At 41.0% G+C, this 20,064-nt stretch overlaps 1 protein-coding gene across 5 annotated transcripts in view; it reads left to right on the top strand.

Annotated features, from left to right (window-relative positions):
- The window catches only part of OCIAD2 (OCIA domain containing 2), a 945,756-nt gene extending 932,196 nt beyond the window's left edge, over positions 1-13,560 (top strand). For all 5 annotated transcript variants that reach the window (XM_049790188.1, XM_049790189.1, XM_049790186.1 and 2 more), the window contains exons 3-7: positions 1,144-1,240; positions 5,503-5,556; positions 9,896-9,943; positions 11,611-11,728; positions 13,402-13,560. In XM_049790188.1, coding sequence (XP_049646145.1) covers positions 1,144-1,240; positions 5,503-5,556; positions 9,896-9,943; positions 11,611-11,728; positions 13,402-13,486 — 402 coding nt within the window. In that variant the 3' untranslated portion in view covers positions 13,487-13,560. The remainder of the gene's footprint in view (positions 1-1,143; positions 1,241-5,502; positions 5,557-9,895; positions 9,944-11,610; positions 11,729-13,401) is intronic.
- The last annotated feature ends 6,504 nt before the right edge of the window (positions 13,561-20,064 follow it).

The raw sequence follows: 20,064 nt of genomic DNA, 5'->3' as shown, positions 1-20,064 counted from the left end.
CTTAAAAAAAATCACTGATCCAGGGACCAAAGAGATAGCACAATGGTAGGGCGTTTGCCTTACATTCAGCCAACACAGGACAGACGGTGGTTCAAATCCCGGCATCCCATATGGTTCCCTGAGCCTGCCAGAAGTAATTCTGAGCACAGAGCCAGGAGTAACCCCTGAGTGCCACCAGGTGTAACCCAAAAACAAACAAACAAATAAAAAATCACTGCTTCAATATATAACAAGAGGTTACAAATCAGATTCTGTTCCAGGGTTGCCTCCACATTAGAAAAGGGTAGCCAGGTAAATAATATAGCAATGTATAATGTTCGTTGTTTAATACCTAACACAGTGGTTATCAGAGAAACACACAGAAGATAAAAAAAATGTTACTTTATTTCTATTAGACTTTCAGAAATAGAAAACTAAAAACTTTTAGTGTTATAAAATCCTTTGTTAATTCCCACTATCTTGGAGCACAACCTAGCTAGCACTCTGTTAAGGCTTGGGAAGCATGGAAGAACATTCATGAACCACTGGTGGGAGCAAAGACTCAGATTACAGCCTCTGGGGAGAGTCAAACAGTCAAATCCTCTACATCTCATATGGTCACCTGAAATTATAAGCAGACCATTTATGAATGTATTAAAAAAGACCCTCCATAAAAGGCATGTCTAGGTACAAAAGAATAAAAAATAAATAATGAAAGAATAAAAAGCAACCTGTGAATGAGTATATAGTCTAAATGCATATAGGACCCTAAAGTCTGGGTCTGTAAGGAGAGAGCTTGCAATCCAGCACCTATATACACTGTGTCCTAGGGCATCTCATTGCCCAGGAGGCCCTGTGATCCAAGTCTTTAGGGGCTCAACTCATAGGAACAGTGAAAGGGGTCCAACTTATAGGGACAGTGAAGCCAGGGTAAGAGATCAGGTAGTCTTCGCAGTGCTTTATTCTGCCCATATGTCCCCTTCCTCCTCTCTAGAAGAGTTCCCACAGCATCCCAAGTGGGATGAAATTGTTCCTGCTCTGAGCAGACAGCAGGAGGCAAGTGCATGGAGTGACCTGAGTGTGGCCCATAGCCCTTTCCTGAGCAAATATTGAAATTTCCCTGATGATCCTCCTCCACCCCATTCACCTCTCCTGTCCTTACAGAGCCTGCTGTTCTGCCCTAAATCCAAACTGCACATTCACAGAGCAGAGATTTCAAAGATCATCCGCGAATGTCAAGAGGAGAGCTTCTGGAAGCGAGGTAAGCATTCTCCCTTTCATCTTTGTTAACAAAGCCCACTTTGCTGCAGGAAACTGCCAGAAGAGCAGATTCATGGTGTTTTACTTCTGAGCATGGGTGCTACATAGTTCTCTATAGAACTTGCTGTTTAGAGTGTAATACTAGATTAAGGAACAGTTTACCACATTTAGCAAAAACTGATGCCCACATAACATTTTGTTCCCCAATACATACATTGAGAGAAATGTTTAAATGTGAGTGCAGAGTTCCATATTTGTGTGGACCAGAAGCTATTTCTGAAAGTAATAGGCCAACCTTGTTGGATGACTTAGTGGTTGGGTTCAGTAACATGGGGCTGTTTGGGCTCAGCAGTGCTGGATGCTACCAGAGCCACATGGTGGTACTGGGCATTAAACTCAGGGCCCTGTGCATGGAGGGCATGCACCCCAACCCTGGGGCTTTCTCCTCATTCCTATCTAAAATAATTTTAAGTGGGTCATGGAGGACTTTGAGAGATAGCACAGTGGGTAAAGCACTTATTTGCCTTGTATGTGGCCAACCTGGTTCAAATTTCCATCAACATACACGAACCCCCAAGCACCTCCCAGCAGTGGTCCCTGAACAAAAAGCCAGAAATAGTCCATGAGCATTTTTGGGTATTGTCCCAACCCGCCCCCAACAGTGGGCCAGGATGTGTTTCACAGGACAGAGTACATGCCTGGCATGCAGAAACCCTGGATCAATTCACACATTGTATGGCCCTTGGGTAGGGAGCAGTGGTCCTGGTAGATCTCAGCACTGCTAAGCATGGAAGGGGACTCTGGGTCCCCAGAGACTGCTTTAGGGATTCCCTCAAATTTTTCTTGAAAGAGTTGTCATCTAAATTCAGTTAGAGTCATTTTTCTAATTGAATAGCATCCAGAAATAATGTCAGAGCCATCACTGCATCCAAGAGTTGAACCTCACACCTAGATAAAAACCTATTATGGAATGGACACAGGATGGCAGCAGTCCATTACCGAAACTCTGACCTTGTCTCTGAGATAACCTTTCCTCTGAGTCACTTCCTCTCTGCAGGACTGCCTAGAGACAAGGATAGAGTTTACCTTTGTGAACTAAAATCTCTTCCAATTAAAAAAATATCATGGGAGCCAAACAAATTGTGCTGGTATTAAGAAATTTATCTTCAATATGGCCAATCCTACTTCAAGCCCTGGCACCATTGATGATTTCCCCCAATACTACCAAGAGTGACCCCCCTAAAAGCAGATCGAGTAATAAGCATTGAGTACTAGATATGGTTAAACAGTCTCCCCCAAATTAAAATGAACTAATAAAAAATTATGATTTGTTATGTAAAAATACTATGAGAGAGCCATTGACTATTTCCCTAATATTTTGTTATATTGCCGATGGAAAGACTGTATTTCAATTCCTTGAAATACACTGATTTCCCACTTTTCCAACTTCAGTAGAATTGCTTTGGAAATAATTAGAGATTGTTTTTTTTTGTTTGTTTGTTTGTTTGCTTTTGTTGTTTTTTTCCTCGGGTCACACCCAGCAGCGCCCAGGGGTCACTCCTGACTCTACGCCCAGGGGATCACTCTATGCTCAGAAATTGCTACTGGTAGGCTCAGGGGAGCATATGGAATGCCGGAATTTGAACCACCGTCCTTCTGCATGCAAGGCAAACACCCCACCTCCATGCTATCTCTCCAGTCCCCGAGATTGGTATTTATTATGCACAACTTTACTTCTAAGTCCATGCCTACTATACATGTGATTCTTTATATATGATTATCCTATCAGTGACGATTATAGATTGTTTCTTTTTTTTCTACCCCCCTACAAGTGATTTCATGCTCTTAGAAGTCACCCTTTCAGAATGAGCATCAGTTAATGAGTGGAAAAACTGGTTGTTATTTGATTTGTCCTGGTTACTAGGGAGAGCTCAATGTTTATCATGGCTTTTCATTCTAGAAAATATTTAATACAAGCTGGCAGAAGTAGAAACCCACTTTTGCTCTAACTTGCCTGCTCTGACAAATCACAGCATTCATGGATATGTGGAATATAAAGAAATAAAGCAAAGGATTAGACACTCGGCAGCTGAAACAAAACTAAGGCAGTTAATATTGCACTGGTGAATGGGGGTATCCTTTTATATAACTGAAACCCAACTACAAACATGTAGTGCTTAAATAAAGATATTAATTTTAGGGGCCAGAGAGATAACATGGAGGTAAGGCATTTGCCTTTCGTGCAAAAGGTCATTGGTACGAATCCCGGCGTCCTATATGGTCTCCCGAGCCTGCCAGGAGCAATTTCTGAGTGTGGAGCATGGAGGAGTAACCCCTGAGGGCTGCCCCCCACCAAAAAAGATAATAATTTAAAAAAAAACTAAGGCAGTTAACAGATCTGGGTTTTTTGTTATTGTTGTTGTTGTTGTTTGGGGGTGGCAGCACCTGGTGGCACTCGGGAGTTACTTCTGGCTCAGCATTCAGAAATTACTCCTGGCAGGCTCAAGGACCATATGGTATGCCAGGAATTGAACCTAGACCAGCTGCTTGCCAGGCAAACACCCTACCCACTTGTTTGTTTTTTGTTTTTGTTTGGTTTTTACAGTTAATAAAGCTGTAATCTGCTGATATTTGGGACTTGGGACATGGGGGGAGGGATCTTGGCATGCCGGCAGTAGGCACAGTGGGGCAGCATAGTAAGTACCAAAATATAGAAAAGATAGAGCACTTTAAGGTTGGTGAAAGTGCAGTAGCTTTGTACATAAATGCCATAAAGATTAACACTATTTTAACCATGGCATCTAATCTACAATGAAAATTTCAATTTTTTTGTCTCAGCAAACCAGTCTAGGGATGTGAAATAATTTAGCAGTCAAGCACATGTGCATGTATGAGGTCCTGATTTCAACCTGTGGCATGGTAATTAATTAAAACATTGTTGAAATATTAAAACTAACTTTTTTAAAAGATAAATAAGTGGTAAATAAACCATAGCTAAATACCTATATTTAACATGGATATAGTAATCTGTTAATCTGATGATCACCAGAAAATAAAATTAGACAAGTACAGGTTGTGGAACCAAACACCATGAAAGACAAAGCAGGCTATTATCCAAATAAGTTATGTAGGTTTTTATCGTACTCTGTGTTGGGCCACATCCAGAGGTTTTCAGGGCTTCTTCCTGACTGCATTCAGGGATCACTACTGATGGGGCTCTCTCAGAGGACCATATGGAATCCCCAGGGTCAAACTCAGGTCAGCTGCATACAAAGCAAGCTCCCTACCTGCTGAACTCTGTCCAATCTTGCAGTTTAACTTCTAACTTCTATACCAATTGAATATTTCAAACTGCAGTAGCTGCACTTATACACAGGCTTTAGTTTATGGTTTTCATTTCCCAGGATGAACTGTTGTTTGAAAACATGACACAGACTTTAAGAGACTTTAAGAGATAGAGATGGAGAGAGACAAAAAGAGAAAGAATCAGAGAGAGATAGAAAGAGAACATTTTTACAGCTTACTACACTTGCTCTCAGATGACTGTGCTAGATGCCATCTTATAGGGAGGATCAGGATGGAGTCCATAGGGGCCTTCTATAAACTGCTAGAGACACTTTGTGAGGTTCAGACTTGGTCAGATTAACTGGTGCATCTAGTAGGGATTTGGGGCAGACTCAACATCATTTCTTTGCTATGCTTAGTGAGCTTTTGTTTGTTGAACAAGTTAAAAAAAAAAGGGGGTCCTAGAGAGATAGCACAGTGGCGTTTGCCTTGCAAGCAGCCAATCCAGGACCAAAGGTGGTTGGTTCGAATCCTGATGTCCCATATGGTCCCCCGTGCCTTCCAGGAGCTATTTCTGAGCAGACAGCCAGGAGTAACCCCTGACCACCGCCGGGTGTGGCCCAAAAACAAAAAAATTTAAAAAAAATAAAAAAATAATAATAAGGGGCCGGAGAGATAGCATGGAGGTAAGGCGTTTGCCTTTCATGCAGAAGGTCATTGGTTCAAATCCCAGCATCCCATATGGTCCCCCATGCCTGCCAGGAGCAATTTCTGAGCATGGAGCCAGGAGTATCCCCTGAGCACTGCCGGGTATGACCCAAAAACCACACACACACACACACACACACACACACACACACACACACAACATAAATAAGAACTCATAGCCCAAACAGGTAAAAGAGTAATTTTCCTTAACTTTCAGTTGAGTTGGCAAGTTTTAAATAATCAACATAAAAGGACATTTTTGTTTTCCAGCTTTGCCTTTTTCTCTTGTAAGCATGCTCGTCACCCAAGGACTGGTCCACCAAGGTAAGCACTTGTCTTTGCTAACTAATGGAAGGTGAGCAAGTTCCGTTTTCTATGTCCCTCCTTCAAGACAGCTTTTCTGCACAGGGCAGTTATGTTTGGTGAAGGGTTTATTTATCTAGGCCTCTGTCTGTATTCAGGAAAAATCCTCCTGCCCCAAGGGTTTCCCAATTCCCACAATGAAGCAATCTGGCAGTATGTTAGATTAGTTGGCAGAGTGCAACTGAAGTAGTAAATGAAATTATGGTTTCTATTCTGGAAATAAAGAGAATAATTTGAATTATCTATATGGGCCCCATGTAATCCAAAGGGCCTCAAGGTAAAAAGTGGATCCAGGTATGTTCTCTTGTATTTCCCATCAAGTCCATGGGAATGTCTTATAGCAGCATGAACAAAGACATCCTGTGAGATTGATTCTTAGTTTAGGGGGCCCAGACCAGCAGTAGTTCAGTATGAGGGCCTGGAGATGTAGTGCCATTTCTGTCCTGAGCTGCAAACAACCACCAGAGCTACCCTTGAAGTGCTTTGGGGGCCCCCTGCACTATACCTGGTGGTGCTCAGGAGGCTCTGCCTGTAGTGGTGTGGGGGGAATTGACACAGGTTAGATTCATGCAAGGCATATGACCTAATCCTTATATTCTCCAGCCTGATTTTAGCTTTATGGAGGGGGGGGTCCCCTCCAGCTGTGACCAGGGCTTACTCCTGACTCTATGCTTAGGGGATCACTCCTAGTGATGCTCAGGGGGAGGGGCAATGGAATAAGAGGGATTGAACCTTGGTCAGCCACATTTCTGTTTTTTTTTTGTTTGTTTTGTTTTGTTTTTGGGCCACACCCATTTTGATGCTCAGGGGTTACTCCTGGCTATGCGCTCAGAAATTGTCCCTGGCTTGGGGGGACCTTATGGGACACCGGGGGATCAAATCGCGGTCTGTCCTACGCTAGTGCTTGCAAGGCAGACACCTTACCTCTAGCGCCACCTTCCCGGCCCTGGTCAGTCACATTTCAAGGCAAGGACCTCACTCACTTTCTCTCTGGCCTCGTGTATTTCTGGCTTTTGATACTCAAAATAATGAAGTAAAAAGCCTGAGAGATAGCACAGTGGTAGGGCATTTGCCTTGCATGCAGCTGATCCAGAACAGACAATAGTTTAAATCCCTGGCACTCCATATGGTCTCCTGTGCCTGCCAGGAGCAACTTCTGAGCACAGCCAGGAATAACCCCTGAGTGCCACAGGGTGTGACACAAAAATCAGAAGAGAAAAAAAGAAGTAACATAGTGGTGCACTTTAAGCTACTATATGTGTGGTCACTTGTTACAGCATCTTTAGAGGATGTATTAGACACCTTTTTTATATCAAAACCCTGTATCTCCAGCATGGTGAGATAGTAATAAGAAAAACAGGGCTCAGTCTGTGGTTGGACCATTTGTCTGCTGCACAAGGATGTTCCAAGGAAGAGGTTAGTGGTTTAGGGGCCCATCTGCATCCTGGGCATCAGGCTATTTGTTCATAAAGAGGTTGAGCTGTTAAGGAAAAGCACACAGATTTGTACAGCATATCATGAGATACTGTTTTGTCCTATCACTTGGCTTTCCAGTTTTTCTCTCTTTTTTCTTCTATTGTCTTGTTTTGTCTTTGGATCACACTTGGCAGTACTCAGGGCTTACTCCTGGCTCCATACTCAGGGATCATTCCTGGCTATCTCAGGGGACCTCATGGGATGCTAGCAATCAACTTGGCTGTATGCAAGGAAAGCACCCTAACTATTGTACTTCTTTTCTGCCATGCTTGTCATATTCTTTCTCAATGTGTCCATCTCACCAGAGAAACCACAGGTAATGCTTTGTCACCAGATTCAAGAAGGCACGTCACTCTTTTGAAGCCCATTTACTGAACATTTTATTACTAGGCTTTAACAAAGAGTATTTGTACTCATAAAACATGAAGGGAGATGTTCTATCTCTTTTGTGAGGGTTTCAATAAAGATATCTGTATGGCATATTTATGGTATCTTCATGGTATTTCTATGGTATGTATTAAGGATGGTTCCACTTTAGCCTGTCTTATTTGTCTCCTTAAAGTTTATTTAATGTCATTTCATCTGGATAACTTGAAGATCTACTTATGTCGCTATATATTTATCAGTATGTAACTTGACTTTGCCAGGTCATTTTGTTATGGAAAAGATATTCTTTATATCAGAAGAGATTATGTTTTATAAACATTAAGCTACTTAAAACATACCCTCTCTTGTATATGTCAGAGTACCTTTTCCCAAGTCGGTATGTTTATTTTCTATACCTGTTATGACAATTAACACAAATACAGCAGCTTTAAACATTACCCCAAAATTTGGGGCCATACCCAAATTTTAGAGTTTATTTCTGGCCCTTTGCTCAAGGAACAATCCTGGCAGTGCTTAAGATTCTCAGACTATATTTAGTGCCAGGGATTGAACTGATGTTGATCATGTATAAGGAAGTCACCTTAATCCCTATACCATCTCTCCAACTCTAAATATTACAGATTATCCGGGGTCAGAGGGATAGTAGGGCTCTTGCCTTGTACACAACCAACCCAAGTTTTATCCCCAGCATCACATATAGTCTTCTGAGCATTGCCAGGAGCATTTCCCAAGTACAGAGTCTGAGATCATTCATTGCCAGGTATGGCCCAATAACTAAAACAAAACAAACACATTATCTTACAGTGCTAAACATCAGAGCCAGTAGAATCTTGCTAGACTGAAGTCACAGTATCTCCAGGGTCGAATTCTTTTCTTGGTTCAGGAAGTTTTCTCTGTTCAACTTTTGAAGACCACCCATAATCTCTGTACCCAATCCTCTGTCCATGAAGCAGTGGTGCTGAAACAAGATTTTCTCATGTTACCCTCTTTCTCACTCAGACTGTTGTTTATTAAAAGGTCGTTGCAGCTACATTGAACTCAGCCAAATACTTTAAAATCATCTCTCTACAATCCTCTGATTCTCAGCCTTTCTTTCTCTGCCTTAAGCACATTATACATTCAGTCTAACAAGTGCGTTGTCAACATCTTTATGAGGTATTTATTCTGCCTGTCACAGTTAATAGCATTCACATTTAAAAACTGATGGATGGCATATTGTGTAACTATATTGAGATATTTAAATTGGGGAGGAGGTGATGACCAGCTGTTTCTGACTCAATTATTAGCTCCACCTCTGGCATGTTGTCTTTGAATCAGTCTTGAAATTCTCATATTTTTTAAAAATACATACATATGTTTAAAATACTAACATATATATTCATAGTATTATTAAAGTAACATATATATATATATATAGCAACTGCCAAAAATGATTGAGAGGTAAATCAACCAGGGATTGAGTTATGGGTCTTATAAGATCATCTCTTTAGTTGAGAATCTGTAGATATCTCATAACAAATAGGAAATCCTGTAATTTGGTGCTATGTGGAAGGAACTGAAGGGTATGAAGGTGAGCAATGTGGGTCAAAGGGTCAAAATACTGAATGACCTCTTATAGATGGGGGACTTAGTATAGTGAGGGAACAGCAAATGATAGTGGACTCTGAGAGTCTGCCTATAGAACTGAGTCTGCTAAGTGGAGGGCCAGTGTGGGAGAGGACAGTAATGGAGGGAGGCTGACACTTTGATGAGGAATGTGGTGTAGCAGCATTATATGCATGGAACATTAATATTAACAGTATTGAATGTGGTTTAGCAGCATTATATGCATGGAACATTAATATTAACAGTATTGTATGTGGTAGGGTGTTTGCCTTGCACGCGGCCAAGCCAAGACAGACCTGGGTTTGATTCTCAACATCCCATATGGTCCCATATGCCAGGAGCAATTTCTGAGTGCAGAGCCAGGAGTCACCCCTGAGCACTGCCAGTGTGGCCCAAAAACACACAAAAAAATTAACAGTATTGTAAATCATGGCACCTAAACAATAAATGAATAGCTTTTTTCAAGGCTGAAGAGAGTATAGAGGGTAGAGCACTTGCCTTTCATGGAGCTGACCTAGGTTCAGTCCCTAGTATCCCATATAGTTCCCTGAACCTGCCAGGAATAATTCCTGAGTACAAAGCCAGGAGTGAAAAAAAAAAAAAAAAAAGCCAGGAGTGAGTCCTGAGCATCATTGGGCGTAGAAAAAATATTCTCTAAGGGGAAAAGAAATTAAGGTGAATGCTTGAAAGTTTTTATTATATGAATGAAAAATACATTATGATCAAAGATTTATGTTTTATTCTCTTAACAAAGTCTGAAATCTTATAAATTGATCTTGTTTATGTTTAATAATGAATTGAACCAATAATGTTTTTCTCTCGGACTTCATAGGTTATTTAGCAGCTAATCCAAGATTTGGATCATTACCTAAAGTTGCACGTAAGTCACAGAAGCAGCAAGAAAAAATTTTCTTTTATAAATAAATCTTGGGAAGAGGTGTATGGGCCATACCTGGCAGTGTCGATTGCTTACTTTTGACTCTGCGCTCACTCGGAGATCAGTCCTTATAGTGTTTGGGGGCTATATGTGGTGCCTGGGATCGAACCCAAATCAGCCGTGTGCTAGCCAAATGCTTACCCCTTGCACCATCTCTCCAGCCCTAGGCTGTTTTGTTTTTGGCTTTTGGGCCACATCAGGAATTGCTCAAGTATTAACTCTTAACTCTGTGCTCAAGAATTACTCCTGGAGGTGCCCAGGAAACTATATGGGATGTGGAAAATCAAATCAAATGAGTTGCTGCATACAAAGCAAGCACCCCATCCACTGTATTTTGTATCTCTCCAGACCCATGCTTGTTATTGTCATTATTGTTTTTTTTTAAAGATGTTCTTAGCAACTAGATATATGACCAATTTAATCAGATTGCCTGCCATGAGTCTCTTAAAAAAATAAGCTAGGCTGTTTTCTAACCACTTAGTTCCTTTCCACTTTCTGCTCTGAGACTGATGCGATCTAACTTGCTTTAGACTTCCTGTGTGCAAGGACTGAGAGGCTGGCAGGAAACAGGAACAGAGACCAGGCACAGTGCCTTTGCATGGTAGCTGCACTGGAAAATTTAATTTTCTTCTTTGGGGCCAGTCTTTTAAAACAATTTTCTATAATGAACATAAGGAGCAGAAGTTTGAAGTCAGAAAAATTTAAATATTAAACTTACCACAAACTTGGGGTCTCCTCTCATTTTACTCATTAGACATAGACCTTTTATGTAGGAGGATGCGCTTCAGTATCCAACCTGATAGCTTGGATAATGGGGAAACTACCTGCTAGCAAGAGAAGCTGCTGTCTCACCATGCAGTGAGATCAACTGTAGGCTCACCCCAGACTCCAGATCTCAGCCATTTCTCTGTTGGCCAGCCAGCCTCCTTCAGAGATGACACCTTTGCTACTTCCTATGCTGGCCCTCCTCTCTCCCCTTCAAAACTGAGGCCATTGAAATTCTCTAGTTTGCCATCATGTTCTTTAATAGAAAATATCATTCTCAGAATTTTTGTATGTTCTTTGTTACTTATCTATTGGTTATTGATTTGTTGTATTTTTTAAGTTAAATATTTAAATAAATTTAATTTAAATAAATGTGAGAGGAAAGAAGGGAGACAGAGAGACCAGGGGGAGAGGAAAGAGAGAGAGAGAGAGAGAGAGAGAGCGAGAGAGAGAGAGAGAGAGAGAGAGAGATTTGTGATGAAAGGAGAGTACAGCTTCTCCAGATGGTGAAATCTGAATTGCAGATGTGGGACCATCTCCAGGTGAAGAATTATCTATTATGAGACTTTCAATATAAAAATGTTTACTGTTGATGGACCGGAGTGATAGTACATTGGACAGTGCTTTTGCCTTGCAAATGACCAACCCATGTTTGATCTCCAGTATCCCATATGATCCCCCAAGCATCACCAGGAGTAATTCCTTAGTGCAGACCCAAGAATAATTTCTGAGTACCGACAAGTGTGGGGCCTCCCCCAGAATGTCCATCCTTGCTAGATTGCTAGAAGATAATGGAAGAACGCTGAACCTTTAAATCTCTAACATGCCCGATCTGCTTTTGACAGTTGCTGGTATCCTGGGGTTTGGCCTGGGAAAAGCATCTTACATCCGAGTGTGCCAGAAGAAATTCCATTTGTTTGAAGACCAGCTTCGTGGAGCTGGTTTTGGTCCCCAGCATAACAGGTTTGTAATTTGTTTATAGAATTGCAGATAAGATACTTTTAAAAATTAAATGAAAGATTATTCACTGCAGAAAATGTTCAAAGTATTTAAAAATTATATGTTGAAAACTCTAGCACTCATTTGACTTATTTGACAGTTTTAATAATCCTATATTATATGACTTAGTTCTCTCTTTTTTTTTTTTTTTTTTTTTTTTTTTTTGGTTTTTGGGTCACACCCGGTAATGCTCAGGCTATGTGCTTAGAAGTCGCTCCTGGCTTGGGGGACCGTGTGGGATGCCAGGGGATTGAACCGCGATCCGTCTTAGGCTAGCGCTCGCAAGGCAGACACCTTACCTCTAGCGCCACCATGCCGACCCCATCTTTTTTCTTTTTTTGGCTTATATATTTAGTGAGGTTATGTTCAAGGTATAGTGCAAGTGTTTACAGATACCATGATGAGCAAATGTGGCTCCACCATCATGGGTTCATACGAAATTTGGGTGAGGGGATCCTCTCAAGCATTGCTGAGTGTGGAGTTCTGGAGCCACTCCCAGCAAGCCTCAGCCTGGTCATGGGGGTCTGAGTGCTCAGCTGAGTGCTCAGCTCCAGCAGTGCTCGGTACATAGGAGCATTCACACCCAGTAATACTGGTGCTGAGGATCTAACTCAGAGCCTCAAGCACACCAGGGATGCCCTCCAACCCTCTGAGCCTTCTCTCCAGCCCTTAAGCAGGGCTCTTTTCTGAGCACTTCTCAGAGCCTTTACTCTGTTTCTTTCTGTGGTGATTCCATGAGAGAATAGGAATCTATAACTAATAGTCTTGCCTCTGCCATCAGAGTACCTGAGTTGAACACCAGCTCTGTCCCTTATTCAATGATGTGTGCTAACACAGACATCTTAAATTCTCAGATCCTCAGAATTCTCATCTACATAAAATAGTGATCAGAACTGTTTACATGGGCTGTTGAAAGGAATAGAAATGAGTACTGTAGAGCAGTAAATGTGAGTAACTGATAGCTATTTCTACAATAGAATTGCAGGATTAAGATTAAGGAACAGGGGGGCCGGCGTGGTGGTGCTAGAGGTAAGGTGTCTGCCTCGCCAGTGCTAGTCTAGGACGAACTGCGGTTCGATCCCCCGGCGTCCCATATGGTCCCCCAAGCCAGGAGTGACTTCTGAGTGCATAGCCAGGAGTAATCCCTGAGCGTCACCGGGTGTGGCCCCAAAACCAAAAAAAAAAAAAAAAAAGATTAAGGAACAGGGCAGCAATAGTACAGCAGGTATAATGCTTGCCTTGTATGTGGCTGACCCTGGTCCAATGCCCAACATCCCATATGCTCCCTTGAGCATTGTCAGGAGTAATTCCTGAGTGCAGAGGAAGGAGTAATGAGCATGGCCCAAAACAAGCAAAATAAACAAGAACAAACTATTAGAACAAGATTGGAGCACATTTCTCTTTAGTCCCCTCCCTCTCACAATGAATTCTGACTGGGACAGCATGATATGACAAAAGCAACAGTGAACCTAAAGATCACAACTATTCTCTGGGCTTTTCAAATCAAGAAACAGCTCCTGTTATTTCTGAATAACTTATACTTGTGGACTTTAGCCTAGCAAATGCGTCTGAATAACGTGGTTGAGTCTAGAACTACAGTATCAAAGTTCAAGCCACTGTTTTTGCTTCTCTTCTAGGCACTGTCTACTTACCTGTGAAGAATGCAAAATCAAGCGTGCATTAAGTGTAGAGCAGCAAGTTCCCAGCCCTTCGGCATCCTAAACTCCCATCTATGACTCTAGAAGTTTCTTTGACCTCTGAATTTGTATGCAATTAAAATCTCAAGTGTACTTTAACATATAGTATAGTGGAGCATAAGCATTGCCATCCTCCCATCATGGTGAAATATTTTCTATGGAATATTTCTTTGAAGTACTGAAATGCTTTCTAAGTATTGCAGTAGTTTTCCTGATCCATAATTTAGCCTTCAATGCTTTCACTTATTCCCTATGAACCACAGTTCAGAGCTGTTTAGGTATAATATACTTTGAAGAAAACTCACATTTACATAGATTTTATTGCAGCTTATTGTAACATCTTTCTCATTATTTGTGCATATTCATTTCAGTGTGTCTCATTTACACATGGCACTTACTAGTGAGCATGTAGAATACAGAGATGTATTCTAGTGAGTAATGCAATATATGTGGGTCTCAGTACTCTTTGCTTGTGAGACAGCCCCTGGGGGTGTTGGGAAAAAATCTCCAGAAGTTGAGGGCAGGTCCCTGTTCATGCTTTCCTGCTGTTTAAAAACAGATTGGGAGCACTCTGATGGAACCAATGGAATGCTGTTGTACTCTCCTATGCTCCCACTAAGTAAAGAACATAGAAAATTCTTAGCTGGTCCCATCCTTTCACTCACTGTGCTTTGGCCTAGTGTTTCAAGTTCTCTGAAGGAGGTCAGGGATGAATGTTGATGAAGGTGAGAAGTCATTTTCAGGAAAAACCAATGTGTATGGACATGATGTGAGGAGCAAGGAAGATGGTGTCTCACCATTTAGACTTTCTAAAATGTCAGGGCCAAGATTTTCAGGTTCATAGAAAGTGTTTTGCTTGAATCACAAAATCAATTGTTCTTTTGACAAACTAGTGGACTTTAGGCATCATCATTGTGGTAGAGTTGGGAAAAAGTCCAGTGAGATAATAAGGTATCAGTTCACAAGATACTACTCAAGACCTGGATTCTAGGTATAGGAGGTGATTCAGTGGTAGAGCAAATCCTTTGCATGAGTAAGATCCTGAATTCATTCCTGAACAACTTCCTTCTCTACCCCCACCTTTAAAAAATAGAGAAATGCATTCTTTTATGTAATGCTAGTGCCTGAAGGAAAAAACACAACTTCCAAGCTCCTTTTTAAGAATGATTTATGGGAGGAATCACTGGAAGATTTAACTCCTAGAATGATAAACTCTAGGAGTTTTAAGGAGCTTCTATCCTAAATGTGTTTAATTCTATTCTTCTGTCATGAGAATTTTTTTATTGTGCATGAAGAATAAAGCCCCAACATATCCCCTTGAGACTTTTTGCTGGATGACAAATTATCTGAAACCTCTGTAAAAATTTCTCTTGCATCTTTGTATCCTCTCAGGAAAATGGTTTCTATATGTGTCACAATATTTAGATGAAGCACGTAGATACATAATTATACTTTACTTAATATTTCTTAAAACTGTACCATGAAGATAAAAAAGATAAAAAATCTCTTCAAAAGTTAATCTTTGGTATGAAATATATTAAACGTCAAAAATATTTGGAAGTTTTGATTTTTATAGGAACCATGTTTAAAATGAAGTGACTTGGGCTATCTCTTTATATTACACATCCTGATATTTTTTCAACAGATAAAGGTCTATTGCTTTAACTCAGAACAGATCAGTAGCTTAACCTACCAGTGCTCAGAGTTACTCCTGGCTCTGGTCTCAGGAATTAATCCTGGCTGGCTTGGGGGCCATACGGGATGACAGAGATTGGACCTGGGATGTGTCGAGTACAGTATTTTTGCTCCAGTCTCAAGTAGTCTAACTTCTTGAATGCAGTCTAAGTCTTGTTGTTATAACTAGCAACTGGAGAGTCTATTTCAACTGTTGGCCAAAAAAAAAAAAAAAAAAAAAGAATTGAATACAGTTCTTTTCTGCATCACAGAAAATTATTTGCCAGAATCAGAATATTTTCACATTACTAGGTACAGCAAACAAATGTTAAAGTCAGTCACAGAATACTGGATAGGATGAAACTATGATTGTTGAAAAGAAAAATGTTTTTAGGATAAAACTAATGTTAAAAAGAAACTATTTGGAGAGGATAGATTAGCAATAGTACAGAAGGTAGGCTGTTTAGCTTACATGTGGCACACCCAGGTTTGATCTCCATCATCCTATATTGTTCCCCCAAGCACTACCAGGAGTAATTCCTGAGTGCAGAGCCAGCAGTGACCCCCTGAGCATTGCCAGGTGTGGCCCCAAAACAAACAAGCAAAAAAATATTTTTTACAGCTGATATCTTTATAGTTCTGGATGAAATTGGATTTGTAGTTTGAGATTTCTGCTTTTCCTATGTAGCTGAGTTGTTTATTGAAAAAGTTCATCAAAATGGTCTTTATTTGAAATGAAGTTGGTAAGAAGAAATGTGAGGTCATTTAAGAGATCTATTTTGCTGCCTTATCTAGTGTTTATATTAAAAACAAATGGCTGGGGAAGAATTTTTAAGAGGTTGTATTATAGGGGTGGCTTTATCTTTTAGCATCTAGTCTTTTAGTCAACATTTGTCCCAAGCTGATCATAACCTTATGAAAGCATGATTAAAAATAACATGCAGTATATTATGATTACATATGCTTTTAACATTCTCATTTAAGTAGACATTCTCTTCCCTTGATACCAATTAATTGATTTATTTTTATTTTGTTACCATTATTAAAGTAATAAAACTTTATCTTGAATGACTAATGAAAATGTCACTTGGGTAATTTGGGGTTCTGTTTAAATAACACAACCTATAAATCAACAGAAAACATGTTCATTTTGGGATTCTGCCCCCAGATCTTACCTAGCAAATTTGTTTCTTTGTGGGCAGGTAGAGTTGGAGATTTCACCAGATAATCTAGAAACTACAAAGGAGTCAATGGCAGTGGCACTGAATGAACCAGGATCAGGAACATACTGAAGATTTTTCATTTGCAAACACATAAAACTGAACTCAAAGCTGGCAAAGCTGGAGCCAGAGAAAGTGCAGTGGGCAGAGTGCTTGCCTTGCACGCCAAGCCCAGTTTGTTTGTTTGTTTTTTAAATATTTTATTTAAACACCTTGATTATAGACATAATTGTGATTAGGCTTCAGTCATGCAAAGAACACCCCCATCTCCAGTGATACATTCCCATCACCAATGTCACAAATATCCCTCATGCCCACCCCAACCCCGCCTGGACTCTAGACAGGCTTTCTATTTCCCTCTTTGTTAGGATAGTTCTCAATGTAGTTATTTTTCTAACTAAATTCATCACTCTTTGTGGTGAGCTTCATGTCATGAGCTGGAACTTCCAGCCCTCCTCTCTTATGTCTCTGAAAATTATTGCAAGATTGTCCTTCATTTTTCTTAAAACCCATAGATGAGTGAGACCATTCTGCATCTTTCTCTCTCTCTCTCGGACTTATTTCGCTCAGCATAATAGATTCCATGTACATCCATGTATAGGAAAATTTCATGATTTCGTCTCTTCTGATGGTTGCATAATATTCCATTATATATATATATATATATATATATATATATATATATATATATATACCACAGGCTTTTTTTTTTTAGCCATATATCTGTTAAAGGGCATCTTGGTTGTTAATAGAGTCTGGCTATTGTAAAAAGCACTACAATGAATATTGGTGTGAGGAAGTAAGTTTTGTATTTTATTTTTGTGTTCCTAGGGTATATTCCTAGGAGTGGTATAGCTGGATTGTATGGGAGCTCAATTTCCAGGTTGCCAAGCCCAGTTTGATTCCCAGAATCACATATGCTTCCCTGAGTCCGCAGGAGTAACCCCTAAGTGCAAAACCAGGAATATAGCCCATAAGAAAAGAAAAACCTGCAAATCTCACTTTTTTGTAGGGAAAGGAAAGTTTGGGGTTTGGGTCAGATGCAGTGCCCAGGATTGAACTGGGATTGGCCACAGGCCAGGCAAGTGCCTTAACATCTTCTATTTCTTTTTTTTTTTCCTTTGGGGGGGGGGTCCCCACACCCAACGGTTTTCAATAGTTACTCCTGGCTCCACACTCAGATATTGCTCCTAGCATGTGGCCAAAGCGATAGCACAATAATTTGGGCATTTGTCTTGTATGAGGCTGACTCAGGTTCCATCTCCAGCATCCAGGAGTGAGCTCTGAGCACAGAGCCAGGAGTGATCCTTGAGCGCCACTGGGTGTGACCCAAGAAAACAAAAAATCGCTCCTGGCAGTCTTGAGGCTTCAGCACCCCATATGGTTTTTTTGTTTGTTTGGGTTTTTTTGGGGTCACACCCGGCAGCGCTCAGGGGTTACTTCTGGCTCTATGCTCAGAAATCGCTCCTGGCAGGCTCAGGGGACCATTGTCCTGCATGCAAGGCAATCGCCCTATCAACATGCTATCTCTTTGGCCTCCATATGGTATTTCTTGAGCCCCAAATCTTAAACTTTCTCTGAACAAGTGCAGGTTTTTCTGTGACATGTCTGGGATTAAGTGTTGATTCTTCTGTTTATGCCCTTCTTGAGTTCCTGGTCTGGACAAGGTAATGTCCTACTTCCTGGGAATGTCATAGCAAATACAAACCACCACATTGTGCAGCCTGCTGAGCTTTTTTGTTTTGTTTTGTTTTGAGGCCTAACCATGCCCCAACCCCTGGGAGAATGTCTCTGCTCTGGCAGTAGAGACTTCTTTTCTATATCCAGGGGACTGCCCAAACACTACCCAGCTGCTCATCTCTCCAGAAAGTTCTCTCAGAAGGAGCTTGGGGTTGCCTTTTTCTCCTCTGCAATGCCAGATCTGCTGAGATGGGGATGTTCTCTTGAACATTGAATCTCTAGTCCCAAGCAAGAGTTCTTGGCCAGATACTGGTGCTTCATCAATGTTTGTCAGTCTGACACTATTGAAAACAGAATTCGGTCTTTTTCCATGGAATAGTCTTGGGGCCAGAGAAATTGTACATGGATTAAAACACTAGCATGTGGTCAACCACAGTTCCATCCCAGGCACCACATATGGGTCACCCTCCCCCAAGACTCCCCCACCTCTCACCCAGAATCACTAGGAGCACCAGGAGTAATCTCTGAGCACCAACCAACATTTAATAACTTTTACATACTGAAAGCAAGTTCTTCCCAGATGCTGGTTAATGGTGCCCAACTGTTCAACAATTGGTAGAGGATTCCAGTGCTGTCCTATCCTGGTCGTGGGAGCCCTAATTGGTGACTCCAAGGTCCCAGAAATGAATTGACCAATAGAAGGGATAATCATTAAGCTGTATCGTGATCGTGATTTTGCAGCATGGCCTATTCTCAAACCCAGGTCCCAATAACTGACATTGGGTAAATTACTTATCTGCTTGGAACCTGTTTTCTCTGTCAAGTGTAAGTAATTATACATTGACCTGACACAAAAGTCAAACCATTCAGTTGAATCCTTTCAAACAAGACACTGAGACAGAAGCAATGGGATGCTCTGCTCGGAGATGTGTTGCAGCCACAGGATCATAAATATTTGCATTTCTGTAGACATGTATTATAAGCAAGTAGAATTTGAATCAGATTACAATTTCATTTCTTTTTTTTTTTTTTTTTTTTTTTTTGGTTTTTTGGGCCACACCCGGTAACGCTCAGGGGTTACTCCTGGCTATGCGCTCAGAAGTTGCTCCTGGCTCGGGGGACCATATGGGACACCGGGGGATCGAACCGCGGTCCGTCCAAGGCTAGCACAGGCAAAGCAGGCACCTTACCTTTAGCGCCACCGCCCGGCCCCACAATTTCATTTCTATTCACTTGAACTAGAAACAAATTTTGGGCCCAAAATGAAGAAAATATAAACAAAATTCTATTTCTTTAGAGTCTCCTATTTTTAGAAAAATGTTATAACAACACCATAATTTACCAAATTGTTCGTAATACAATTGTTAAGACAATCAATGTTCCAATCCCATCACTGCTGTGACCTTCCTTCTACTAATGCCCCCAGTTTCCCACCCACCACCCCAGCTTATTCCATTGCAGGCACAATTTTACGCCATTATTTTTTGTTACAACACAAAGGCAAATGGGATGATCAAAACCTAGGATCAGTACAGTTTGTAATAATTGTTTTCTCAGTGATGTTAGTAAAGTCAATTGTCTAAGGATTTACTGGGCTGTGGTTTGTGCTAGGTGAGCCTTCTGCGTTACTGTTTAGGTTCACTGAGCTTGGTGATCTATGTAACTTGCCCATAAGATTTGCTGTACTACTTCTTGACACTACTCTGACATTTTGAGGTGTTCTGTAAGGTCCTGTATCTATTGATTTAGTATAATTTGGTGACTTGGTTTGATATAGTTCATTTGTGGAGTTGGGCCATTTCTGTCATAAATTGTCAGGTGTGGCTTTGAGCTGCTGTCTTCAGGCAGAAAAGAGAATCTGTAGGAATCGAAGAAATCGTACAGCAGCTAAGGAGCTTGCCTTACATACAAGCCAATCAGGGTTCGATTTTGGCATCCTATATGGTCCCCCCAGCATTGCCAGGATTGATTAGTGAATCAAGAACCAGGAGTGACCTCTGAGCATCAAGTTGTGACCCTCACCAGTCCC

This window comes from Suncus etruscus, chromosome 16 (assembly GCF_024139225.1).
Source record: "Suncus etruscus isolate mSunEtr1 chromosome 16, mSunEtr1.pri.cur, whole genome shotgun sequence".
NCBI classification, from domain to species: domain Eukaryota; kingdom Metazoa; phylum Chordata; class Mammalia; order Eulipotyphla; family Soricidae; genus Suncus; species Suncus etruscus.
The sequence above is the reverse complement of the archived record's forward strand: the minus strand, read 5'-3'. Positions and strand labels throughout refer to the sequence as shown.